This window comes from Thunnus albacares, chromosome 22 (assembly GCF_914725855.1).
Source record: "Thunnus albacares chromosome 22, fThuAlb1.1, whole genome shotgun sequence".
NCBI classification, from domain to species: domain Eukaryota; kingdom Metazoa; phylum Chordata; class Actinopteri; order Scombriformes; family Scombridae; genus Thunnus; species Thunnus albacares.
The window spans coordinates 9,818,129-9,845,710 of record NC_058127.1 but is presented as its reverse complement, the minus strand read 5'-3'; the positions used below and the strand labels follow the sequence as shown (position 1 = coordinate 9,845,710).

At 36.7% G+C, this 27,582-nt stretch overlaps 3 protein-coding genes and 1 long non-coding RNA gene across 4 annotated transcripts; 3 read left to right on the top strand and 1 right to left on the bottom strand.

Moving 5' to 3' along the window:
- The first annotated feature begins 60 nt into the window (after positions 1 to 60).
- On the top strand, positions 61 to 16,189 carry LOC122974474. Its single transcript, XM_044342508.1, has 8 exons — positions 61 to 150; positions 2,150 to 3,052; positions 3,886 to 3,945; positions 4,145 to 4,374; positions 4,528 to 4,839; positions 8,900 to 9,135; positions 13,857 to 13,942; positions 14,841 to 16,189. Exons 1-8 carry the CDS (start codon positions 144 to 146, stop codon positions 15,896 to 15,898), a joined length of 2,892 nt encoding a protein of 963 aa, XP_044198443.1. The 5' UTR covers positions 61 to 143; the 3' UTR covers positions 15,899 to 16,189.
- Positions 3,033 to 4,499, top strand: LOC122973959. The gene is made up of 3 exons (XR_006400182.1): positions 3,033 to 3,052; positions 3,886 to 3,945; positions 4,145 to 4,499. It is a non-coding gene; the product is annotated as an uncharacterized LOC122973959 (long non-coding RNA).
- Positions 16,190 to 17,241: 1,052 nt separating the features above from the next.
- On the top strand, positions 17,242 to 20,562 carry LOC122973944 (GTPase IMAP family member 7-like). The gene is made up of 2 exons (XM_044341760.1): positions 17,242 to 17,908; positions 19,217 to 20,562. The coding sequence occupies exons 1-2, from the start codon at positions 17,902 to 17,904 to the stop codon at positions 20,083 to 20,085; spliced, it is 876 nt and encodes a 291-aa protein (XP_044197695.1). The 5' UTR covers positions 17,242 to 17,901; the 3' UTR covers positions 20,086 to 20,562.
- Positions 20,563 to 23,686: 3,124 nt separating this feature from the next.
- Positions 23,687 to 26,765, bottom strand: LOC122973941 (GTPase IMAP family member 7-like). Its single transcript, XM_044341756.1, has 2 exons — positions 26,643 to 26,765; positions 23,687 to 25,318 (listed from the first exon to the last, which is right to left on the bottom strand). Exons 1-2 carry the CDS (start codon positions 26,647 to 26,649, stop codon positions 24,354 to 24,356), a joined length of 972 nt encoding a protein of 323 aa, XP_044197691.1. The 5' UTR covers positions 26,650 to 26,765; the 3' UTR covers positions 23,687 to 24,353.
- Positions 26,766 to 27,582: the final 817 nt, after the last annotated feature.

The window sequence follows — 27,582 nt, the reverse complement described above, 5'->3', positions numbered from 1 at the left end:
ACCTACTTCCAGCACCCTGACTCAAATAGCAAGTGAAAGTAAAATGAGAATAAAGAGAGTCAGAGCACAGGAGAAAAGAAACAGGACATTTTTCTGGTGGATCCAAATTATTGTTGCTCTTCACTGATTTTTCTTTGAACAACATGGACAGTAAGATACTGTTACTGTTATTTCTTAACATTGCTCACTTTATATTCATCTGACATAACTATGCAGTACATTCTGGAAACTCATATTTTGGCAAAATATCATTTGAATGATAACATCTGAAACCACTACAGGCTAATTATTGTGATCAAATCATTGGCAATTGTGAAATATATCAATAAAGCATGCAAAATCCTACATAAAAGGAGGAGTCACATGTTTGGTATGTGTGACTCATCAACCATTGTCTTTACATTCTGGCCAGTAACATCTGAGCAGAGTTGCTCATGTCTGGCTCATTACATAAGTGTTGCAAAGAGTTTTGTCAGCTACATTAAACAATGTATCACTATATAAAATCCATCAATATACATAAGGAATAAAGTTATGTTTCACTTTCTGTTTTTTTCTTTCCCTCTCTCTTACACACATACACACACATCTCTTGTATTTGCATTCCTGCTCTCTTTCACTTTCTCTTTTTTATTAATTAATTTCTCAACCCTCGTTAAACTACTGGGCAAATGTGTTGGCTATGGATAGAAATAAATCACCCCATAACTATAAATTGAAAAAAACATAAATTGAAGAATTTCTATATTTACCCCAAGCATCTTTTTCTGCATTATGTTCTGTAAAAAAAAGTTTTCATATCAGTGCATATCGGACAACATATAAGCCGATACGGATATATCTGTGATAGTCCAATATCTAAATTGGTCAAGCTCTACTAAATTTTAGTAAATGTGCACTGGCTCTGACAATAAATAAGCTTATCACATATTTTCTTCAGGCATGAGCTCTCTGCCGATTTGTCGCCTCACCAAACACACAAGCAAGCACCATTGGTTAATCTTCAATCTGAATAATGTGAAAACAGCAGAAGAAGAGATAAAGACTCAAGCAGGGTGTGAGAGAGGGAGGGTGTGTGACTACACAGAAAGTGACACATTAACTTTGATGTCGTCTTGCACTATATTTCAGCAACCACTAGATGGAAGCACAATGCATGCTTAGTTATAGAAGCTAAACTGAAGTCCATTGTATTCAGTATAGTGATGAAAAGTTTACAAACACAATTTTTTATCAAGGTGTATGATCAGTATATGACATCTTTACAGTAAACCATTTTTTTGTTAATTTTATTTTCAGCATTTTTTATCACCAATTAATGATTGTAAGTGTGAACGCTTTGTGTTACAGCATACAGCTGACACTTTTTAGACACTGTTACATCACGATTTTGTTCATGACATCAGGAGTTTTGAGAGCACAGTTCAACTTGTATTCACTTCTTTTGTCACCTATTGTCTAATCGTGTCTAGAAATCCAAACAGTGGGGAAAAAATGAATTACAGATTCTGATATGCTGGCAAAATCTGTTTTTTCTTAATAAAAAAGTGTACTGAAAGCTTAGAAAGAATATTAGAACAAATCACAATTTACATGTACCATGATGTCTTTTGTTTTAGGTTGCATTCCTGATGGAAATGTTTTAATGATTGTTAATTATTACAACATATGAAAAATATATATATTTGTTGCTCAGAGGCAGAAAAATTGAGAAACAGACAAAAGATCTGCAAACTGTAATAACAATGCCCAATAAATTTAATTAAAGTCCCCCTCCACTCAAAGTTTTTTTTGTTTTGTTTTTTTTTTCAGTTAAACTTCTGAAATGAAATGTATTTGCATGTTCATAGATTCTGGAATTTTTTAATGAGGGAGAAGGGAGTAGATGTAATTTTAAGGGTTTTAACAAGATAATTTAACTTTTTTTCATGGAAAAAACATATCAGACACGAATTATTATTCAAAGTAGAGTATTTTATATACATCTTAAAATATATCTGAAGAGGATCTTTACGCAATTTTTTGACAGAACTTTCTGTCATGCTTTGTCAACAAACTCATTACTAATGTGGTTGCAATCTGCCAACTGTAAGTCCACACAAACACAAATGTACAGTATTAATTATACTTTGCCATCTGTCTCTTCTAGTGCTGACAACAAGGAGGATTCTCCTGCTGGGAAAAACAGGAGCTGGGAAAAGCAGCCTGGCTAACATCATATTGAGAGAAACCAAAACTGTCAATGGAAGAAGCATCACTTTGATTGACACTCCTGGTTTATTTGACCCAGGCAGGTCTGAGGAGGACATGAAGCCTGAGATACTGAAATGTTTCTCTCAGTGCACTCCTGGGCCTCATGCTTTTCTCATTGTACTTAAAGTAGAGAAATACACTAAGCAGGAGAAAGCTGTCGTCAGGAAAATATGTCAATATTTCTCTGAAGAAGCTCTCAAATATGCTGCAGTTGTCTTCACTCATGGTGACCAGCTTCCCAAAGGGCTGAAAATTGAGGAGTTTGTCAGTCAGAATGAATGCCTGAGTGATCTGGTGAAGAAGTGCAGCGGCCGATGCCACGTTGTTGATAATAAATACTGGACAGACAAGCAAAAGGATGAATATAGAAGCAACCAGTTCCAGGTGGAGCAGCTACTCAACACAGTAGACAAGATAGTCATGGTAAACAAAGGAGGCTGCTACACCAATGAGATGCTACAAACAGTGGAGAAACAGTCAGAAACCAGTAATAAGACTAACAACAGGGTCCCTATGAATGTTTGGATCAAATTAACAGGCTCCACAGCAGAATCAGTGGCGAAAGCTTTCTTCGGGCCAGCTGTCGTTTTACAGGAAACAAGGGAAGCAAGAAGAGGAGCAGAAGATGTAACGCCAGAAGCAGAAGAGGAAGCAAACAGTGCACAGAAAAAGCAAGTGTACATAATAAACAGAGTTATAAAAGGATCATTAATGCCAATATCACCCGGAAAAGGAGCTGAAGGAGGAGGTGCAAAAGTAACTGGAAGAGGAGGAACAACAGTCAAACCAGTGTCAGCAGGTAAGAAGTGATCAAAGACAATAATGGGAGCATTTTTGTGCCATTTTGTCCTAATTCAGAAGAACAAAAGAGAATGGAACATATTATAAGATCATGCTCAGCATCCATTTGGGAACAAGCTGATTTCCTGTAGGCCATTAATATTAGAGATGCAACAATTAGTCGATTAATTGACAGAAAACTCATCTGCAACTGCTTTGATAATTGGTTAATTGTTTAATTCATTTTTTAAGAAAAATACAAAAATTCTCAGGTTCCGGCTTCTTAGATGTGAACACTATTTAGTTTTTTTATTTTAGCCTTTTATGATGGTAAACTGAACATCTTTTGGTTAAGGACAGTTGGCTGGGACACAACAAGACATTTTAGGTTGCATTTTGGACTTTGGGAAATGGTGATGAACATTTTTTAAATCAACATTTCTTAGATAAACAACTAATCAATTAATTGAGAAAATAATTGACAGATTAATCGACAATGAAAAGAATCATTAGTTGCAGCCCTAATTAATATTAGAAAACACTGCAACATGAAATAACCAAATGCACAATATTACAGCTGTAGCCACAGTTTTAAGCTAATATCCAGTGCAAAGTATTCTGTCGAGTTGCCAGTTATGCTTGCAAGCTGATGTTAGCAATGAGGACTGGCCTCCCTCTACAGTGATTATTATGTGATGTTTATGCAAAGGAAGTGCTAATGTAATCAAGCTTGCAATATTTAGTCTTTGATGTGACAACATAAATTAATGGCTAGAATACTAACAGTGTAAGAGAATAAGCTAAAAGCAAATGGGCTGTTCAGTGTTAGTTATCAATCATTTTCTCTTCTAGTGCTACCAACAACAAGGATTGTCATCGCTGGAACAGCCGGAGCTGGGAAAAGCATCAGAGGTAACAACAGCAGTGTCAATTTATGGAGACAACAAATATGTCTTTGAGGAGTTATACAAGGAGTTAAAATCTTCCCTGTGATTACAATTAATGTTTATATACTGTGGACATATTTCTATATGTATATGTTTAAACTCAAAGACTCAAAGTGGTAACGTAGGAGAACAAGTCAAGACGAATTTTCATTATTCTCTTCTAGTGCTAAAAACATACAGGATTGTCCTGCTTGGAGAAACTGGAGCTGGGAAAAGTAGCCTGGCAAACGTCATATTTGGAGAGGATGTGTACAAGATGAAGAATACTCCCACCTCGGGAAGAAGTGAATGCCAAGCAGAGTCCAAATCTGTTCATGGGAGAAGAATTACGTTAATTGACACTCCTAGTTTCTTTGACGCAGATAGACCAGAGCAGGAGCTGAAGCCTGAGATAGTGAGGTGTATCACTGAGTGCACTCCTGGGCCTCATGCTTTTCTCATTGTGCTTAAAGTGGAGAAATTCACAGGGCAGGAGCAGGTTGTCATCTCGAAAATATGCCAGTATTTCTCTGAGGAAGCTTTCAAGTATGCTTGAAACAACCAACAGGGTGACTACAGGAGCAGCCAGTTCCAGGTGGAGCAGCTCTGCAACACAGTAGACAAGATGGTGATGGAAAACAAAGGATGCCGCTACACCAGTGAGATGCTACAAGCAGTGGAAGGAAACAGGACATCAGTAGGAGACATGTCGCTGAAAGAGACCAGCAATAAGACTAACACTGGTATCTCTAAGAATGAGTGGATCAAATTAACAGGCCCTGCATCAGAATCATTGGTGGAAGTGTTCTTTGGGCCAGTTATCAAAACAGAAGCAGGTGGAGAACCCGAAGAAAGAGAAGAAGGGAAGTCGACAACAGAAGTAGATGAAGAAAAAAAAGAAGGAGAAAGACAAGAGGGAGAGGCAACAACAGACGCAAACAAAGAAGCACCAACAAAGGCAAAAAAAGGACAAGCAGCAAGTGGTGGATAAGGTGGTCTGTTTGGGATCCTCAAAAGAGCAGGAGCATTGGCAACAGGAGCTGCAGATGCAATAATAGCAGGAGCAGCAGCATCAGAAGCGATGGTCGAGCGAACTAGAGAGTGGATGAGGAGCGCAGTGCACACAACCCTGCGGAGGTGCACTGCAATACCTGATAATGGTGCCGCAGCTGCTAAATACACATCATACATGTACTATGGGAATAAAGTAAAAACGGACTACTTGATTACTAAGCAAATTATTTAAACAGCATTTGTATAGAAATGTTTCTGTCCCAATTTTTTTGATCCATACAAGCAGTTTCCACTGTACATGTCTACAAAATGACTGCTACTCCAAAGTATTATAACACAACATTATCTTTACTTTGATATTGAACATAATAATGCAGTTGATTGGCTTGTTAGAGTCTTTATAGAGTTATAAAGCATTTAAAGCAGAGCAGAGCTCTCCTACTTGTGTTTGAAGTGTTTCTGTAACTCAGCAAAAATTATTGTAGGAAAATCAATGAATGGGAAAAACACTTGGACAAGTTACCTGTATAGTACATATATATATATATATATATATATATATATATATATAGTTTGTCCAAAAGAATAAAGTTCTGAGTGATGTGGTGAAGAAGTGTGGCGGCTGATGCCACGTCGTTGATAATAAACACTGGAAGAACAACCAGCAGGATGAATACAGGAGCAACCAGTTCCAGGTGGCAGAGCTACTCAACACCATAGACAAGATAGTGAGGGAAAACAACGGAGACTGCTACACCAATGAGATGTTGCAAACAGTTGACAGAATGATTAAAAAGAATGGAAAGATCATGTCTCAAATTTTACATTTTTTTAGTTAGGTGATATTACCATAGGAGCAGTAGTAGGAGATTGTATAGGATATTTTGAAGCTGATCAAGAAGATTCAGTATGCGAGACAGAAGAGAACACTGCAAAGTCTGTTTGTGACAAAGCTCTACAAACATTTAAAATCACAAAAAAAGTGACAAAAAGCATCAGTAAAGTGAGGAGAAAAAGCCACTTCTGATCAACAGGTGAAATAAATTGACTGTTACAGTGTTCTTGTTATTATACTGTTCTATATAGTGCTTTTATGCAAACGCTTTACAATTTGCCTCTCATTCATACATTCCCATTGTATGGAAACTATATTTGCTCCTAAAATTCTAATATCTACTAAATAGGCTTTAGTCACATACATTATGTGTCTATCTTGGATCCAAAATGAGGCGAGGCAGGGAAACACATGTAGAGGTTAGTTTCTGTTTCACTTGACACTCCTTGTGAAAAATATCTTACTGTAGTGTATCTTCTTTTGCCAGATATTCTTACAAAAACAGAGCAAAAGTTTGACTTTTAAAATCATTCTATCAAATGTTTTTAATATCTGGCAATGACTTTGATTTATTATTTCAAAATGTTGCTCTTTGAAACTAGATGTATATAAGAGTTCTTGAGAGAATCTTTAAGATTTTCATGAGCATAAATCTCTTGGTAACAAATGTTTTAAAGCTGTTTGTTATTCTGATTGTGCTTCAACTTTTTGACAATGATACAGAGGAAATGTTTTGATCATGCAGTAAATTCTTATTGTTATTATATAACCTCTTATTTTGTTGTTGTTGTTTTGTCTTTGACTTTTTCAAAATGAAATGCTAATAGCTATACAATGAAACACTTTAACAATAAAATTATTAATTATTAAAAGTTCTTTCAGGTGTCTCTTTCCTCATAAAACCATGATCCAAATCACAGAATTAAAACTGATGTTGAGCCACCAACAGTGACACAGACCACAGCTTAAATTTGCTATTTGATACTAATAAACAAATAAATAACAACAGCTTGTCCAAGCAAACCCATTCAAATGAATGGGAGGGCTACTGTTTCACACACTGTGAAGTACCCTATAGGGTGCACTGTATTACAGAAAAACATGGTGAAGTGAAGAACATGGGATACTGTGCGCTATAAGATGTCTTTATGATGGACTAAACTGGCCATTATTGTAGAAATTAATGTATCCTTTATGTAGGCTGACCATTAGGAATATAAAGCAGCCTTAAAAACATTTTGTAGTTGTTGTAGCTGAAATTATTCCATTCAATTGATTTCGATAGAGTGCCACTAACTAGTTTGCTAAGCCTTTAGATTGTTATGTTGTCTTTGGGTCAGTACAGTCTAGGCTGTCAGTCACAACTGCATCAGTTGAGTGATAATTCTCCAAACTGAAGGTGATCAAGACTAAGCTTAGAAGCAGATGCAGAGAAAGAAGGCTCTCAGATCAGCTGTGAGATGGACATCCCAATTAACCATAATGAAGTCACTAACACTTACAAACACATGAGCAAAATAATCCTCCTTTAATTCTACCAATCTTGCTTGTTTCCTTGACAAGACTGCTCAACACATATAATTCTCAAAATGTTAATAGTGATTATGTTTTTACTACAAATGTGTTTGAGAAATAAACATTTAAAATGAGGAGTTTGCAAAATAAATAAAAAAGAACAAAAAGAAATTGACAGTAATATAAATATATTACACAAAGATAAAACAGACACAGAAACAGATAACAGAAAAAAAACAGATAAACCAAACATTATGTCCAATCTGACTTGCAGTGAAGGTTTCCCAGTGGTTGCGACAGGTGACAATTTGATATACTAATACAAAGCCCAATCACTGTGTTAATGTTAGTTGTCTTAACTACAACTACATCATTCATCAGCTGTTCTACTGTGAGATACTGTACCAGCGATCTGAAATAAATGCTATCTGCGGAGAACATCTCTGAAAATGCACGTGTGTTTATGTTCTTGTATTAATCACATTTGGGGACATAAATCACATAGTATTATTATGGGGACTTACTCTCCATTGGTGGCGCTTGATGTCCATCACTTGTGCATCTCACTGAATAGATAAACATCCATTTTATCAGATGTCACAATCCACACTGACTGGAGTATTTTTTTCTCCTCTGTCATGTTTAGTGAAGTAATCTGCCCAGACAGCAGTTTCAAATCACACAACTATCCTGCTCTATGCTGTAAATGAATAAAAATTTATTGCACACCATTGGAGTTTGGACACTAGAGGGCACCTATATCAAACAGTTCGGTGTCATTTTAGACTGAGGGACTTTCCAAGCCCTTGAGATTCAAAAGCAGGCAAACTTCCACTTCCTGTATATAATGCACCTACTCTGCACAGGTCACAGTTTGAACAGCCAAACGAGGTTCCTCACACGGTCCACAGTCTTTACACAACTTTAGTTTGAGCCAAGAAATGTCAGTCAGGTGTTGCAATTTCTCGCCATTTGACTTTATAGTTTTGTTGTTTATGTAGATCATCTTTCATGACTTTTCAAGATTCAGAAGACCATTTCCTCAATACATTAGGCCTTAATTACCCCACAGACAAAAAAAAAAAGTCTGTTGGTAATATTCAGCAAAAATAGAGAGTAAATAAGACAACAAGTAGGACTGAACACTGAACATTTCTACATCATGGGCTGTTAAGACTTAAAGGATGAATCATAAAGTTAGGACTACAGCATTTTACAAATTAGAATAAACTGACTGAAATTTCTACTCAAGAAATAAAGTCCTATATAATGTTTGTGTTTCATTAATATACAGTAGTGCCTTGCTTGCAATTTGCATCAAGATAGTTCAAACACACATCATCACTTCCACAAATGTTAGTTCATTTTCTTCTGATCAGTCTCTTTTTTTATTGTGTCTCTGCAGAATGACAAACATCAACAGAACATGTGAAAAGCAGCCAACACAAGATCTCACATTCAGTAAAAAATAAGACTCATCTTAACCATCGTTGCACTACAGAGGTCACTTTCAGCTCCTGACTGACTTCGATATCCCCTCATGCCACTGGTTGTGTTTCACACCTCCCAACTGCAGTGGGTGAGTTTAGCCGCCCTGCTGTTCACCTGCATGGCGTTCAGTGTTGCAGCACATGGAGCCTCACTTCCCCACGGAGGCATGGCTGACTGGTGCATCTTCTGTACAGCGAACGCCGAGTTCAGCTTCGCCTGCACCCTGCTGGTCCTGCTGGTGGAGCAGTTCGGCCTCCAGGCCCACACTCCAGTGTCCTGGTCCAACTTCCCCATCACTATTGCCTGCTACGCCGCTCTCCTGTGCGTCTCTTTGTTACATGTATAGTAAGTGATGGAGGACAGTAAAAAGATATTTTTATTCCCCTTTTATATTTACACACCATCCCTTTAAGGATCATTCTCCAAGATTATAGTGGAGTGCAGATTTAAGCCCACAGCCAATCAGTTGCAAGGAAAGGCTCAGGTGGACTGTGTGGGTGGGAAAGAGAGAGAGCGCGCCAGGAAGCGAAGAGGAGAGAGAAGACGACATCGCGTTGATATGGCTGTGTACAGACCCCTGGTTGTGGATAAATGGAGACGTTTTCAAGCATCTTTACAAGTGTATAGTTGAGTTTGTTGCTTGCAACTGCCCCAAAGTGCTGGTTAGTGCGGTCAACTCGTACCCGTGGGAGGAGGAAAAGAGACCGTTTTCCAAAGAGGACGGGGTCTGCTGGTTGCTGTTAGCCGTGGCAAAGCTACTTGGTTAGCACGGTGAAGAAGGGACATTTTGTTTGACTTACACTCGCTTAGACGAGGAAAATGCCTCATAGATAGAGAAGAGTAAGTGAGTAGTCTAAACTAGTCTCTTGGTGCTCCAGTTCTGTTTTTATCTTATCCAAGAAGTGTGCAGCGTGGACGGCGGAGCCTTTGATGTGCACGCTTTCTCTCTCTCTCTCTCTCTCTCTCTCTCTCTCTCTCTCTCTCTCTCTCTAGTGCAATGGGCAATAATAGCACTGCTTCACCCACAGACATTTCATCTGACTCTGTGAGACAGTACCTTTGACTTTCATTTTATTTATTTATTTATTTTTTTGACTTGAACGTGGTTCACTGAGAATAGGTTCTAAGTTACTGTTAGTCAAAGTAATGTTATATATTATTATTGTTTTATTTTATTTATTATTTTTTTAGTTCTACTACTAGAATAAACCCTCTTAGCGTGGCTAGCTGTTTAGTGATCATTTCATCGAGGCCATTCTCCAGAGAAGGGGCGATTTAGTCCTGCAACTGTCAAGGAAGGGAATAAGGGGAGCGTTTAGGTGTTATTACGCAAGTACAGGTACGGAGGTAATGCACTAGACCACAACCCCTGTCAGGTAAGCCACGTGACACTGAAAATTACTGAGGTTTACTCTTCCTAACACTACAGTACAGAGTAGGTCTGAGTCAAATTGTGTTGGGGGGGCCTGGACCAGATCCTTGGTCTTCTTGCCTTCTGGAGATAGTAGCATTATTCCCTTACTACACAGGTACAGCTCTATCTGTCACACACATTAAACGTTATTTGTGCCAATTTTGGTTGGAGAATGTTTAATTGAAATAACGTGTTTATATTCCAAGCATTAAACCGTTATTGCAGCACATTTACAGCAAGTATTTAGTTTGCTCTCGTTGATAAAATCACCTAGTGGCAGTTGAGCGACTTTGCTCTGGAAACAGACGTGGTTTTGCATGTCTCCTCCAGGCAGTTCACTGTGCATGCAGTGCTGGGCACCACAACACCACACAGAAGGGCAAAGCAGATTTCGGGCTTTAGACATTTCCACTTTATTACCAAAACATCTGAAAGTGGGAGGACAAAAAGTCTCATTGTCCTTCCTATTCCGGCGCCAGTGTGGTGAACACTTGGCAAGTTGACTCAGGAGTGCAGACTTCTGAGGACGGGAAGATGCTTAATAAAATAAAACGAAATTTAATATATACTGATCCATTTGTTTCAATACATTTATATTTATGTAAATGTGGTGATATCTGTACTGTTCTGTCCAGAAATTAAGAACACGAAGCTTCACTGTACATTCAGACAAACTAATGTGGCAGCTACAATTCATCTGTGACTCCAAAATGTATCTTCCAAGAGGGATTATATCATATATCAAAATGCTGTGGATACATTAGAACCAGCATGAATCACCAAAGAGCTGCACAGATCAGGACTCCGGCTGCTAGCAGCTGAGATGACCAGCTGCTTTCACCCGGCCAGCGTCTCCTCACATCTCTGAAAACGTCGCAACAGATTTACAAACAGGTGTTATTTGGATAAACTGACCGAATCTACATGGTTACTTTCTTGCCTGAAAAAATATTTAATCTTAATAAAGTGAGATATTAACAGTCAGAGTCAGAGTGAAAATTACAGTCTGGCTCAAAATCTCTGCCGTGACACCTCGCTCTGGGATATCCAATCTGCGTAGCACCACAAGGCACACTGGGTAATGTAGGCCCATCAAGGGCCCGCCTCCCTACGCCAAAACGGTGACAGAAAGTTGAAACTGAAAACCGGTGACACTGAAACAAATACTGATAGCGTAAAAAAAATCTGTCACTGAAGAAAGACAGACATGAAGAAAAAATCTTAAGATTGACATTGAAAAACACATCATCATGCAAAAAATATCAAAATAAAATAAGATAATACGATTGAAAGATTGTAATATTTTAAAATGCCTGTGTTTTATTCTTCAGTGGAACTTTTTTCAATGCTAATACTTGTTTCAGTGACAATACATGTTTCTTTGTTCAGTGCAGATTTGATTTCAATGCCAAATTTTATTTTCGAATCCAAAATGTAAATTTCACTGTTCTGGCCCCATAGAAATGTGTTACTTTAAATGTTAATGCCACACAAAATGATGCACAGGGATCATTATGTGATGTCAACATCCTGACTTAATCTTTTGCACAAGTGAACTCAAACTTGTGAACATCATTTTGTCTACCTCCTCGTTCCATTTCTTCAAATATGATACTCTGACTCATATTGTGGCAAAGTAGACAAGACTTACAAGGTAAAGCAGGGACTTGAGTATAATGGAAATTTTACTTCTTATATAGCATACAGTACTCATATTTTAACTTAGACATGTTTAATGGAAACTTCTGACTTGTGCAACCACTGTAGAAGACTGCACAAGTAAAACTGTGGTTTTTACATTTAGTAGCAGATGCTTTGTGTAAACACTTCCGCTCACAGGATGAGACTCTGACATGAGATAAAAAAAGGTATAAACGTTCCTCATTTATGGTGCCTGTTTCACTTCTTTACTGGGTGAAAGGTGATGGTGTACGTGAGTGAAAGAGTCCACAGTTTAATGTATCCACATCAGACACAAACTATGTTCCATCATGTATCTAAATATGACACAAAGTTTGACTTTGTGTGAGAAACAACATGAAACAATCATTTCTAAATACTTATGTATTTGCAGTATCTTCATTTATGGTATGTAAAATACATATTACAAAAAACAATGCAAATTCTCAATGTCAGGATGATTGTAGTGAAATTTCTCTGTAAAAAGGATTGTGATCTTAATTTCTTTTCAGAGAAGACACATAGTATTTGCTCAATTGGTAACATTATTTCCTCTTTCTTAAGACAGTGAGCAAACTCATCCCTGAGGAGTTCTGGGAACAGACAGATATCCTCATATTCTTGCACTGACCTTGGCAACCATTTTTTAACCTTATAGCTAAAGAGCACCTCCAGCAACCTTTTTACATTCATGATCTTTTTTTCTTATGCCTACCATACACTAGAAGAAAAACTATTTAACAATGGAGCAGGCACAGAAACCATTTTTGGTCACAGCTGCTCTTGTATGTGCAGTGGTTTGTTCTGAAAAACAAGCAAAAGAAAATGTAAATCAATTAATTAATTAAGTTATAACTGAAAACCATCAACTGTGGAGAGAAACAACAGACACTACACACTGATTGTTCCTGTTATTATCTAATTGTCATTTAACATTTAACTTTTTTTTTTACAAATAAAAATTGATTTGGGTTAACGTTTCTTAGATCATATCAGCTAAGACTGCTAAGAATGCTAATTTGCATTTTTACAACTTAAAACATCTACACTGTTTATACAGCTGCCCACAGAAACCACCTAACTGTATTTATATAGCTACATTTTGGATTTTATTTTTTCCACTAAAATACATGCTGGTTGGTGGATCAGTTAAACGAATTAAACACAAACTCATAACATTGTTAATTCACCATTTATCGTGTGTGTGTGTGTGTGTGTGTGTGTGTGTGTGTGTGATGGTATTTAAGTAGTTTTTTAGGCCGTTACAGTAACTACATGGTTTGCTGCTGGAGAGAGCACCTATTGGTTGTTGACAATGTTCACATCATTGAACTTCCCTATTTGAATGAGCCAAGACTAAAGACTTATGATAATATTAAACATGTTTGATTTTATCGGAATGTCAATATGAGAAAAAGACTAATTTAAGACAGCTGGTGCTGAGAAGCAGTCATCAAATCTGATCAAATTCCCGATTTACAAGTGAAGTGCTTTACAAACCTTCTCTGGCAGACTAGTGTTGATCAGTGCTTGTTATGTGTAAAAATGAAGCAGCAAAGATACTGAAAAATATCAATGAGGACAATAAAACAGTCAGAGATACAGTGTTATAAATGCTGACAAATACCATAAATCCATATGTTTTATGGTATAAACAAGTGCTACAGAGAAGGAAAGCCAAAAATAATGACAAGCTTGCTTTTATATTTGTATGTAAATTTTAAAAGGAAACCACTATCTATAATTGTATTATTGAATCTCTGAGCACAAAATGACCTTGGTTGAATGAAAAGCAGTGTTCAGAGTTTACTTTCAAAAGTAGTTTAAACATCAAGTCCACACCTCTAAAAGAGGTGGAGCCTTCACTGAAACTAGAATATAAATTCATGAGAACTTTTTTCCGCATAGTAACTTGTTGCTGGTTGTTTATCGTAGTGTGTTGACACAGAACCACACTAGAATCAAAGCAAAGAAATAGGCCAGATTCAACTTCAAGACATTTTCACTCTGATTTCTTTTTTAACATCATGGAAGGTGAGTTAACAACTTGTTTCAGTTATTCTGTGTAGATCTGTGTTCCTCTGAGCATCATGTTAATCTGCCACAAGAAAAATAATCTCCAGATGGCTGTCATAAAATGTTAAAGACATCAAATAAAATTACTAATAGTATATGAAATGTATCCAGATATTATTGACTTAAATTGTATTAAATGACTGAAAACACAAAGTACTTGTATATTTAAAATATAAACTGTCAAACATGTAAAGTGAATAACAAAACCGTGAAACATAATTTGATAAATTACTTTCTATTCTTACATACTTCTGATTCGCTTACTCATGCCATCAGCAAACCAAACAATGAAGAGTTAGTTAAATATGATTTAATATTTTGTTCAGTACTACAATGCATACCTGCCAACATTTAGGTTCAAAAAAGTCGAGAGGTTGGTAGATAACGTTTTACTTGAGGTAAAACTACTAACTACTACTAACTGTTTATCTGAGTTTGCCACGTATCTTAACATTTGGCAAAATCTTGTAAACTTAGCTACTGGCTGAGAAAAGACAGCACCTCCTCTCTCTACCAGCGGTACCTGCAGGCAGTGAATCACATCAGCAGCAGACAGAGAACATGATGAAAGATCACCTGCACAGAGAGCAGACGCACACACAGGCTGTACAGTGCCAGAAACAGGTTGTGATAACGAAAAGGAAAAAAAAAACATGAAATCTAGAGATTAACAGAAGAAATTCCCAAGTGGGAGCACAGCGGGAGAAAGGGTTAAAAACAGGGAGACTGCCGCGAAAATCGGGAGTGTTGGCAGGTATGACAATAGACAAAACTCTCCCAGAACCCAAATAACACTGTGAGGAGGCAGCAAGAGACAAATGTACATGACTGATTATGATACATTATTCTCTTCTAGTGACAAAGACAAGGAGGATTGTCCTGCTTGGAAAAACTGGATCTGGGAAAAGTAGCCTAGCTAACACAATATTTGGAGAGAAGTTGTTCACAATCAACCATATTTCCAACTCTGAAACAAAAAGATGTCGAGCAGAAACCAGATCTGTTAATAGAAGAAGCATCATGTTGATTGACACTCCTGGTTTCTTTGACACAAATATGTCTGAAGAGGAGCTGAGGACTGAGATAGTGAGGTGTATCACTGAGTGTGCTCCTGGGCCTCATGCTTTTCTCATTGTGCTTAAAGTGGAGAAATTCACCAATCAGGAGAACGATGTCATCAGGAAAATATGTGAATATTTCTCTGAAGAAGCTTTCAAATATGCTGCAGTTGTCTTCACTCATGGTGACCAGCTCGAGGAAGGGATGACAATTGTGGAGTTTGTTCAACAGAATCAAGGTCTGAGGGATCTGGTGAGGAAGTGCGGCGGCCGGTGCCACGTTGTTGATAATAAGTACTGGAACAACCGACCTAATGAATACAGGAGCAACCAGTTCCAGGTGGCAGAGCTACTCAACACAATAGACAACATAGTGTTGGAAAACAATGGAGGCTACTACACCAATGAGATGCTGCAAACAGTGTACAGTCTGATTATAAATTATGGAAAGATTTATGTCTCAAATTTTCTAAAGATGGCTGCTGGTATTACCACAGGAGTATTGTTGGGAGCTTTTCTGGGTGTGCCAGCAATGATTCATAAAGTTGTCAATACCTTGAAGAAAAAGCTAACAGCAGAAATAGTGAAAGATGGGATAAGAGTAGCGGAAGCTGCAGGAGCAGTGATGGCTGCAGTGGGAGGAGCTGGAGGAGCTGGAGCAGTGATGGCTGCAGTGGGAGGAGCTGCATTAGGAGTAGCTGCAGCAGCTGCTGCAACAGGAGCAGTAATGGGAGGTTGTATAGGATATGATGAAGCTGATAAAGCAGACTCAGTATTGGAGGCAGTACAGAACACAGCAAAGTCTGTTTTGGACGAATATGAAAATTTCACACAAAACAACAAAAAGCAACAGTAAAGTGAGGGAAAAGAGCCACTTCTGACAAACTGGTGAAAGACACTTTACAATTTGCCTCTCATTGATCCATTCCTATTGTATAGGAACTATATTTGCTCCTAAAATTCTAACATCTACTAAATAGTCTTTAGTCACATACAGTATGTGTCCATCTTGGATCAAAACAAGACGAAGCAGGGAAACAAATGTAGAAGTTAGTTTCTGTTTCACTTGACACTCCTTGTGAACAATATCCTACTGTAGTGTATCTTCTTTTGCCAGCTATTCTTATAAAACAATATATATATATATATATATATATATATATATATATATATATATGAGTATTCTATCAAGTTCTAATATCTGTCAATGTCTTTGATTTATTATTTCAAACTGTTGCTCTATGAAACTAGATGTATATAAGAGTTCTTGAGAGAATCTTTAAGATTTTCATGAGCAATAACCCTCTTGGTAACTGAAATGTTTTAAAGCTGTTTGTTATTCTGATTGTGTTTCAACTTTTTGTCAATGATACAGGGAAAATGTTTTGTTTATGCAATAAATTCTTATTGTTATTATATAATCTTTTATTTTGTTGTTGGTTTTTTCTAAACGAAATTCTAATAGCTATACAATGAAACAATTCGACAATAAAATTGATCATTATTAAAAATTGTTTCAGGTGTCTCTTTCCTCATAAAACCATGAGCCAAATCATAGAATTAAAACTGATGTTGAGCCACCAACAGTGACACAGACCACAGCTTAAATTTACTATTTGATACTAATAAACAAATAAATAACAACAGCTCATTCAAGCTTTAATATTCAGTCAGTTTATTCATCAACAGCAACATTTTTGTTGTTCGTTTGTGAAAATCAAACTGTCAAACAAAGATATACATCATGTGCCATAATTGGCTTTAACTTCTCATGTGCATGGATTACTGATAATGCCTTTATACCTGTTGTAACTGCCTTTGCTCAACCATTGTGTTATCTCTCTCCTTGTGTGATCTATGAACCTATTGATAGCGGCAAGTTTATTTCTGTGTGTACTCTGTCTAACACACACACACACACACACACACACACACACACACACAGATCTAAAACTCTAATATGTCCTCACAAAGATAAAAACCCTCACACATACTCAGACAGAGACAGAGAACACACACTCATAAACTTGCTGCTATCAATAATTGTTCAATCAAAAACAAACAAAACAAAAAAACAAAAACAAAATTACTACAACTTTTATAACTTAAAGGGCCAAAGAATTACATTTTTAACATGAACCAAACAGTTTTATCAAAATACATAATATAAAAACAACTATAGCAACAAAGTAAACAAAAAAACAAAGTCTCAGTGTTTTATCAAATTAATGTCACTGATGGAAGAAACAAAAGACAGAGTTCAGACAAACACAGTCAAGTACATTGCTCTGTTTAAGGTTTTACATACATTCAAGTCAAATCAGTTTTATTTATATATCACAGCAGAAGTTATCTCAGGGCTTCATATAGAACTGGTTTATGTGATTTGTCCAGGTGGTGTTACCGTACTTAGCTGTCCAGGATGGCAGACCCGCTCAATCAATTATATTTAGGGATACAATGGTGACTGTGTCGCCAACCACTCGCGAGCGAGCAGCTGAAAGCTTTACAGCAGGGGAGCAGTGATAGTAGTTGTTCAATCGGGGATAACAGTCACGCGCTCAGCGCATCGTTTTCTCCTCGCAGGCAACATTATTTCTCATGTGAGCACAGATATTCTGCGCGCGAGTGCTGTTAAAGCGCTCGCAAAAATAATATGCATGTCTGGCTGTTTGAGTTTTACGCACGACTCCTCTACATCCGCACGCGTGGATCGCATTTATGTCATAATATAATATGTGTTCATTAACCTGCAGCCAGGAAACAAGTCAGACAGGTTAAAAAAAATATGGTAAAAATACGGTGAGAATATGTCACAGATCTGAAGACTTTTCTGATCATAACTCTGTTTTCGAAAGCATGGAAGGTGCGTTGAGTTTATTTATTTCAGCTATTATGTTACAGTGAGGACTAAACTTTAGGCCAAATACTTCCATTTAAAACTAAATTCCTCCAATGAAAGAAATTCACAATTGCCAGCTGATCCATTGATCCATTCCTGCTCTGTGAACTGATTGTAAAGGGTTTGAAAAAATATTAAAATGATTATTTATTATATTTCACTATGATAAAAAAAAAAAAACAGTTTTGATGGATTTTACTTTTATCTAATCAAGTTTTAACACAGCAGGGTTGTTAAATATCTATATCTGTATATTCTCCTTGTGAGATCTGGCTTGCTGGTTTGTTGGTTTTCATTGTAAAGAGGGAGGGAGTAGTACAATGAAAACTACATTTCAATGCTATTTATTTTTCTTTTAAATATTTTTCAACTTTATTTGTACAATATTTTTTTCTTTTTCTTCTCCCTCTTCTTAATTTTTCTTTTCATCACTAACTTTCTATATCCTCACTTAAAGTTTCTATGACATGTGACAGTATCCATCAGATAATTCCCAGAATTATTAGAGTGAAGAGGTTCCTAATGTCAGTTTTATTATTACCTTCATTAAACTCAAAAATCATTGAGGGCCGGCCCTCATATACAGTGTCAATTAAAACAAGTAGAAGTAAATGATAAAAGATACAAGATATAAAACAAATCAATTAAAACAAGTACAAGTTTAAGGTTTTCTGCAAAGTGTTCCAGGTGGTCGGAGCATATAAACAAAATGCAGATCTTCCAAGCTCAGTACAAACTCTGGTGACTTGTAGTGAAACTCGATCATTAGACTGAGTATGATGTGGTCCAGAGGACCAATCAAGCATAGTTGTGATCTAAGATTGTAGCTTCACAATAAGGGCCTTGTAGATAAATAAGTATATATGCTTATCACGTCTCTCAGACAGAGAAGACCAACCAATGTTTTCATATGAAATACAATGATGAATTTATTATCAAACACATTAAAAATAGGAAACTGTGAATTTCACAGTACACATCTACAAATTGACTGTTACTCCAGGATAGTATAACTCAACATTAGCTTTACTGTTTTAAATATTTCAGTTGACGTTTGATGTTGAACTTAATTATGCAATTGATTGGCTTGTTAGAGTCTTTATAGAGTTATAAAACATTTAAAGCAGAGCAGAGCTCCTACTTGTGTTTGAAGTGTTTCTATAACCCAGCCAAAATGTAACTGGTGTAATAATTATTGTAGGAAAATCAATGAATGTGAAAACCACTTGGACAAGTTACCTGCTTTACTGATAGAAAGTAATTCTCTTTCAGGGTTGAACACAAGGAGGATTGTCCTACTGGGGAAAACTGGAGCTGGGAAGAGCAGCCTGGCTAACACCATATTCGGAGAGGCCAAATTCAAAATAAACCATTTTAATGACTTGAAATCGCATTTTTCTGAAGCAGAAACCAAATCTGTCAATGGAAGAAGCATCACTTTGATCGACACTCCTGGTTTCTTTGACCCAGGCAGGTCTGAGGAGGACATGAAGCCTGAGATGGTGAGGTGTATCACTGAGTGTGCTCCTGGGCCTCATGCTTTTCTCATTGTGCTTAAAGTGGAGAAATTCACCGAGCAGGAGAAAGCTGTCATCACAAAAATGTGTGAATATTTCTCTGAAGATGCTTTCAAATATGCTGCAGTTGTCTTAACCCAGGGTGACCAGCTCCCAGAAGGGATGAAAATTGAGGAGTTTGTCAGTGAAAGTGTGCATATGAGTGATCTGGTGAAGAAGTGCGGCGGCCGGTGCCACGTTGTTGATAATAAATACTGGAAGATCAAACAGCAGGATGAATACAGGAGCAACCAGTTCCAGGTGGCAGAGCTACTCAACACCATAGAAGAGATAGTGATGGAAAACAATGAAGGCTACTACACCAATGAAATGCTGCAAACAGTGGAGAGAGAAATACAGAAAGAGGAAGAGCGCATCAGACTGTCATCAGGAAACATGACACAGGAAGAGATCAGACAGCAGGCTAAAAGCAGAGTCCTTGAGAAGCGTTTGAACAAAGCACCATGGACATGGATTAGAGCTTTTGTGGGTTTGGCGATCATTGCTGGGTTTGTTGCAACTGTGTTGAAGTCAAAATTTATGAAGGTATTAACAGAGGTATACCACTATTTGATGAAAAAGTAATATGAGGGAGCAATCACACCAGTGAAGGCAGTATAGACGACATCTGAGGTTGTCTTGAACAAACTTTATGATTTGTACCATTGAACCCATTTGAATAAATATTGAAGCAGAATTCAACAGATGTTAATTTAAGCTTCTGACTTGATGGAAGTCCTCGTGTCTATGCTTCAAACGTTGTGGTGTTTCCTGTCAAATGAAAAGCTAACTACTGTGAGTTACTGTTTAATAATAATCAGAGTAAATAAGAAGTTAATCTGGTAGTAATCAAAGTTTTGATCTGAAATCTGAAAGTGGTTGTTGGGACATGGACTCTACATGACTTTGTGGTGTTTTATGATGATGATTTGCTTTTGATTATTTGAATATTTAATCACATTCAGTGCAGGGAAATATGGAGTCTTGAGGGGCAGTAAATGCCGTAACAATTGTAAGGAAATAATTTCTATTGTAGCTGCATTAACTTGTTGCCAATAGTTTTTTATACACTGTTGCACAATTTGCATTATAATATCAAAGTCACAATCTATCAGCTGCAGAGTCAGTGTGTCATAATTATCTATCTAGCTAAGCATTACACCAGGTTTCACTTCAACCTGTTTCTCTGCAAACTGTCATTTATGCATTTATTACTGTACATCCTGTCTTATCTTCTGTAATGTCCTGTTTACTGCCATTAGTTTAAAAAAAAAAAAAGAAGAAAATTAATTCTTTCCTGTTTGTATCCTGTTCAAAATAGTGTTGCTAGGATTTAAGAGTGTAGTGGAAATTCAGCCTGGTAGCCAGAATAAAATGTTGGCAGTTTACGTTTCTGCAAACCACAGAAACATTGAACATCTACGTTTCAACACGTGTAATACGTAGCATATTAACATTTCAACAAAACGTATCATCTCAACATTTCTAAAGTGACATAGTTCGAATCTAAATGAGCTGATTCTTCTTATTAGGGGGAGGATGGGTTGGAAATCAGCAGAGTATGGTTCGGGACCATCTCGAAACCAATGCCCGCTTCCTGTTTCAACTGACAAAAGCGGGTGTTTTTAGTGAGACATTGGCTGTTTTTATTTTATTTTTTATTTTTATTTTAACCCAAACCATGATCTTTCCCCTAACCCTAATCAAGTGGTCTTTGTGCCTAAACCTAATCAGACCTTAACCACAGCGTTGTCACACCATAAAACACCATTATTCAACGAGTAGAAATGTTAATATGCTACATTGGTAGAAATGTTGATATGATACGTATTACACATGTTGAAACATATATATTCAACGTTTCTGTGGTTTGCAGAAACGTTCAATGCCAACGTTTTCTTCTGGTGATTGGGTTGCAACACAGTAGTTGTTTGAATAAGACAAATATCAAGTGATTCTGATTAAAATGTTTACAAAAATTTAGAACATGCATACTGCAGTGTCACTTTCAATGCTTCCACCCTTAAAGTGACATGTTCCTCATTTTGTTTTTTTTTAATAGGCTAAGATGTCACACACACAAAATGTAGTTCTGTTTTAATTAAATTAATTAAACTCTGTAGGAGTATGTATGCATGTCTGAGAGTGTTTATGTGTGTTTGTGTGTGTGTGTGTGTGTGTGTGTGTACTTTGTCTTCCTTGAAGTCTGTTCATAGTGGGTCTGTTAGAGTTTAAAGTGTGTTGTGAGACCATGTAAACATACAAGAGTTTCTAAATGGTTAATGTAACGGATTTTGCTGCCTCGGAGGAAATAAATTTATGGCTGAAAACAAGTCTAAAGCATCTTCCTATATCTTCACTGCAGATAGGGACCATGAACCAAATCATCTGAATTAGTGCTGTCAGTCTGAAAAATGGCAACTACTCGAGAAAATAAGGGGTCATTAAGAAATTGAGAGGCTGACAGGAGAGTGTGTGAGTGAACAAGATGAGTGTGAATGTGTGTTGTAGCTTCAAAAATTATTTTTCCAAAAACAAGTGTTGGAAAGCAGGAGGTTGTCTCATATTTGTACTAATACAATAAAACTTTCAAGCAGGGATCTATCTACACCCACAAGGCTCCCTTAAGTTGGAGTACACAGAAAATCCAATTCTGTAAAAGTTTTGCTTTAATATTGTATAAAAAGTAGCCCACATTGTAATTAAATTGTTTAACATTTTTATTTTTGAGTTATGACATGTTTTATTTGTTTTCAAAATTGGCCTTTACTTCTTGCACAAAGCTGTGGCAACAAACGCAACTATCATTGTCATGCCAAGCAAAACTCCCAACAATGATCCTGTCTCACTGCTGACCAATGACAATTTGAAACATTGACCTTTGCCTTATCTCTGATATTTTTCTGTGACTTGATTCCTGATGACTGTCTAATGTGCTCTTTCTCAGTCTGTATCTCTCTCTTCACTGTTTGCAGCATCTCATTGGTTTAGTAGTCTCAATTGCTTTCCAACACTATCTTGTTTATGGTGTTAAATAGTCATGTAGTCATGTAGTCATCCTGCTTTTTGTTATTTATTATCAATGACGTGGCACCAGCCTTTGCAGTTTGTCATCAGTGATAGAAGAAATAAGATGAGATTTGATGATACATATACTCACAATGTGCTGCATGACTTACTGTCAGGTATCAGACAGTCGCCCAACTTTCCGGTCATTGAGTCACCTGTCTGTCTTTGTGATGTCAGCTCTATTCATAAATCAGTGTGAACATGAGCCACACCAGACCTAGAGGGCAACAATCTTTTACCTTTGGTCTGGACAAATATTAACCAAAGTACAGATGTGAAATCACTATGATATTAACAGAAAAAAACAATTTAATGTGCAAACAGCAGTTAATAATGACAATGAAGAGGATTGCACTTTCAAATTAATTTGCTAGCATAAAGACTTTGCTTTGAATGTTTGATAAACACTAGCTGAGGTTAACAAGGACATTAATAGATATCACAAAAGAAAACAGATGTACTTCTACTGCACTGAATTTCAGTCGGGTGTTATGTAGCAAAAGAAGAACTACAATGTGTCAGAATCACCTCATGTCTTGATAATTTACTAATAAATCTGCTGAGGGCAAATAGCAAATACAGACGGGCCTTTTGTTGTTACATCTTTGTCATTTTCGAGGATAGGAGTAACCTCAGTATGAGCAAGAACATATATGTCATCTCACCTAACAGCACTAATCATTTTTCATAAATGAATCAAAGATGATTTATTGTGGAACAGAATAACTTTGTAAGCAGCTGTGGGGTTCAAGAACATCATTGTTCACAGTAAAGGAAAAAACAAAATAAAACAAAACAAAACAAAACAAAACAAAAAACTCAAGCATGTTACAACTGTACACAGTAAAGTCTGACAACTTTGTAGTGTTGTGTCCTACAGACATAATGAGTGATTTAAATGAATTTACTCTCCATATTGTCAAAAAAGGAACTGCAGAGTGACAATTAATCAGAGTGACTTCATCTGTGAATATATTTTTATTTCCTCATTTCTGGTGCCTGTTTCACTTTACTGGGTGCAGGGTGATAGAGGGAGCCATAAAACTATAATGTAAGTGCGTGACTTCAGACTGTAATAAATTTAGGATTGAATCTAGGCTACCAGGAACAAGAAATAACAGATAAAATGACAATCTTTATTACATTACTGTCAGTTGTTTCATTGTATACCTACTAGCATTTCATTTTGAAAAAAGAAACAACGAAATAAGAGGTTATATAATAACAATAAGAATTTATTGCATAAACAAAACATTTTCCCTGAATTGTTGGCAAAAAGTTGAAGCGCAATCAGAATAACAAACAGCTTTAAAACATTTCAGTTACCAGGAGGGTTATTGCTCATGAAAATCTTAAAGATTCTCTCAAGAACTCTTATATACATCTAGTTTCAAAGAGCAACATTTTGAAATAATAAATCAAAGTCATTGACAGATATTAAAACTTGATAGATACTTTAAATGTCAAATGTTTGCTGTGTTTTTATAAGAACAGCTGGTAAAAGAAGATACACTTCAGCTGGATATTGTTCACAAGGAGTGTCAAGTTGCACAGAAACTAACTTCTGCATATGTTTCCCTGCCTTTTTGATCCAAGATACATACTGTATGTGACTAAAGCCTATTTAACAGTTGTTAGAATTTTAGGAGCAAATATAGTTTCTATACAATGGGAATAAGTGGATGAGAGGAAAATTGTAAAGCTTTTGAATAAAAGCACTATATATAACAGTGTAGTAACAAGAGCACTATAACAGTCAATTTATTTCACTGAGCTGTCAGAAGTTAGTGATTATCCTCACTTTGCTGTTGATTTTGGTTGTTATGTATTGTAAATCTTTTTAGAGATTCATCCCAAATAGACTTTGCTGTGTTCTTTGCTGCCTCCCCCACTGACTTTGCTTTATCAGCTTCACGATATCCTACACAACCTCCTTCTACTACTCCCACTGCAACCTCTGCTGCTTCTGCCACTGGTGATGGTCTCATTTTCATCACGGCTCTGACAATTGAATCAATCATTATTGGCATACCCAGAAAAGCTCCCAACAATGCTCCTGTAGTAATACCAACAAACATCTTGAGGAAATTTGATACATAATCCTTCCCATACTTCTTAGTCAATTTGTACACTGTCTGCAGCATCTCATTGGTGTAGCAGTCTCCATTGTTTTCCTCCACTATCTTGTCTATGGTTTTGAGCAGCTCTGCCACCTGGAACTGGTTGCTCCTGTATTCATCCTGCTGTTTGATCTTCCAGTATTTATTATCGATGATGTGGCATCGGCCGCCGCACTTCTTCACCAGATCACTCAGACCTTTACTCTCTTTGACAAACTCCTCAATTGTCTTTCCTTCGTGAAGCTGGTCACCATGAGTGAAGACAACTACAGCATATTTGAAAGCTTCCTCTGAAAAAGTCTTTCGTATTTTGTCAATAACCTGCTTCTCGTGAGGTGTGAATTTCTCAACCTTAAGTAAAATGAGAAAAACGTGAGGCCCAGGAGCGCACTCTATGATACACTTCACTATCTCATCCCTCAGCTCCTCCTCAGACTTGTCTGTGTCAAAGAAACCCGGAGTGTCGATCAAAGTGATGTTTCTTCCATTGACAGATCTGGTTTCTTTTTCACATTGACTTGTTCCAGATTTTGCAGTATGGTCTATCTTGCAGACATCCTCTCCGAATATGGTGTTGACTGCACTGCTTTTCCCAGCTCCAGTTTTTCCCAGCAGGATAATTCTTCTGTCTGAGTTTAGAGAAGAATAATGACTCAGGATCAATAATATAATACATATTGCACTTACTTATTTTTGTGCATCACTATTCAGATTACACTGTGACATATATGTCAGTTATAGGAATAATATTTTATGCACACATTAGTGAAAACCACAACACAACACTCTCTAAATTAGGTTGCAGTCATAACTGGTAAATGAGGTCTTGTAGAATTCTTGATTTTGGTTTGAATGTTTTTGTCCATGTGTGAAAAGTAGCTGAAGTTAACAAGCATACTAGCACTGTATTTTAGAAAAAAAAAAAAAAAATCTCAGCTTTTATGCTGTACCTTGTGAAATAACCATTTATTTGGTTTGACCATATAATGTGGGTAAATAAGGGCAACAGATGGTAAAAACACTTGTTAAAAGTGTCCCGTCTCATTGCATTTCAGAGAGTTAAACACCCAGTGTCCTCCCTGAGATACATTTGCATTGATAACATTAGAAAACCAAGCAGAGGAGGAGACATTAGTATGTTTCTTTTCCAAAAGAAGTTTTTATATCTTTACACCTCAAACTCTCGACTCTGACAATCTAGTATGACATGTCATACTAGATTTTAAGATGCAGACAGGTCCGGACTGGGAAAATTATTCAGGCCGGGAAATATTGTGCGAAATAATTTTAAATTATGAGCTCAAAGGACTGGAAATCTCTCTGAGTCACTTAGATAGAGGAATTCTGGGAATATTTTTATTATTTTTTTCAAAATATTGGTCTCTTATACTTTGGTATTGGTTGCAGTGAGTTAGGAAGTACAGCTCTCTCTCTCTCTCTCTCTCTCTCTCTCTGTCTCTCTCTCTCTCTCTTTCTCTCTCTCTCGATCGACTCACTCTCTACTTCTACAGTGCCTGATGTCACAGCGCGCATGGCAGTGTGGCATTCAGGGTAACAAAAAAAAAAAAAAACTACAGCAGGCTGCACGGGGCTGCTGGGCCATTTAATGGATGCAGTACATTTTAATAATCGATACATCTTACAAGATATATTTTAAGATGATTAAAAGATGAAAAATGATTCAAAATGAGCAAGAACATCTCATGTTTCAAATGTAATCTAATCAAAATTGATGTATTGTGGAATTTTGTAAACAGCTGTGAGGTTTAAGAGCACTACTGTTCACAGATATAATTTTTTAAATGCATAGCGATGCATCTCAGGTGTTAAAACTGTATACACAGTCAAAACTTTTAATTAAAACAAAAATGACTGCAGTTTAAAATTCTTCATGAGACAACTGTGTTGTGCTCAGAGCAAACAAAATATCATAAGTGAAAAGAATTAACTCACCGTCCATGTTGTCAAAAAAGAGTAACTGCAGAGTGACAATGAAGATGACAAGACTGCCTGTGTGACTATGTTTCTCTTTTACACTTATTTATCAGGAGCATTGTGGGCGGACTTAAAGTAAGACAAGTAGGCAACTGTCTGGAGCACCGAACTAAAAGGGATCCAAACAGCTATAGATTTATTATGATGTTTAGATATGACATAATGTTATTTTGCTATTCTAACTAATTATATCCAGAAATAACTTTTTTTTAAAGATACATTGTAAATGTGCCACTCCCCCGTGCGCTACAGACTAATGGACTGTTCCATAACAGGAAGAACCACTGTGACTGCAGCACATCACATCACAGTGAGAGTTGTTGTACTATTGTCCTGCTATTGCTGTGGCTTCTCTTATTTTCAGAAAGTCAAACCTGGCAAAGCTTCCACTTAATAACATTTTGATTGTATCCAAATGTTAATAGTAATAGGTTGTTTTTATGTGTAGTTGAACATTCTCAGGATAATTTAGGTATAAGGTTTGAAAGTAAAACTTGTAGTTAAATGTCTGCATGTGACATTATTGTTTGGGGGTCTGATGAATTAGAGAACCTTATTTCACAGTGCACAATGTCAGTAAAGAAAAAGTACAGAATGACAGTTGCCTGAATCTGCTACATAACTGCAAGTATGTTTCCATAAAGGTGATAGATGGAGCAACAATAGCATGTTGTTATTGTCTTTTTAACTACATTATGAAATCACAAATCACATGTGCTTTCAAATAAAATATTTATTGGTTTAACTAAAAACTTTATTTGCTCAAATTACATTCTGTCAAATCTTTCAATACTGATACTTTGTTATCAAGACAAAAGAACAAAGCGTTTTTTTCCCCCAAAACGTTATATGCAAAAGATAATAAGAAGGACAATGAAGAAATCTTTGTTTTAGGTTG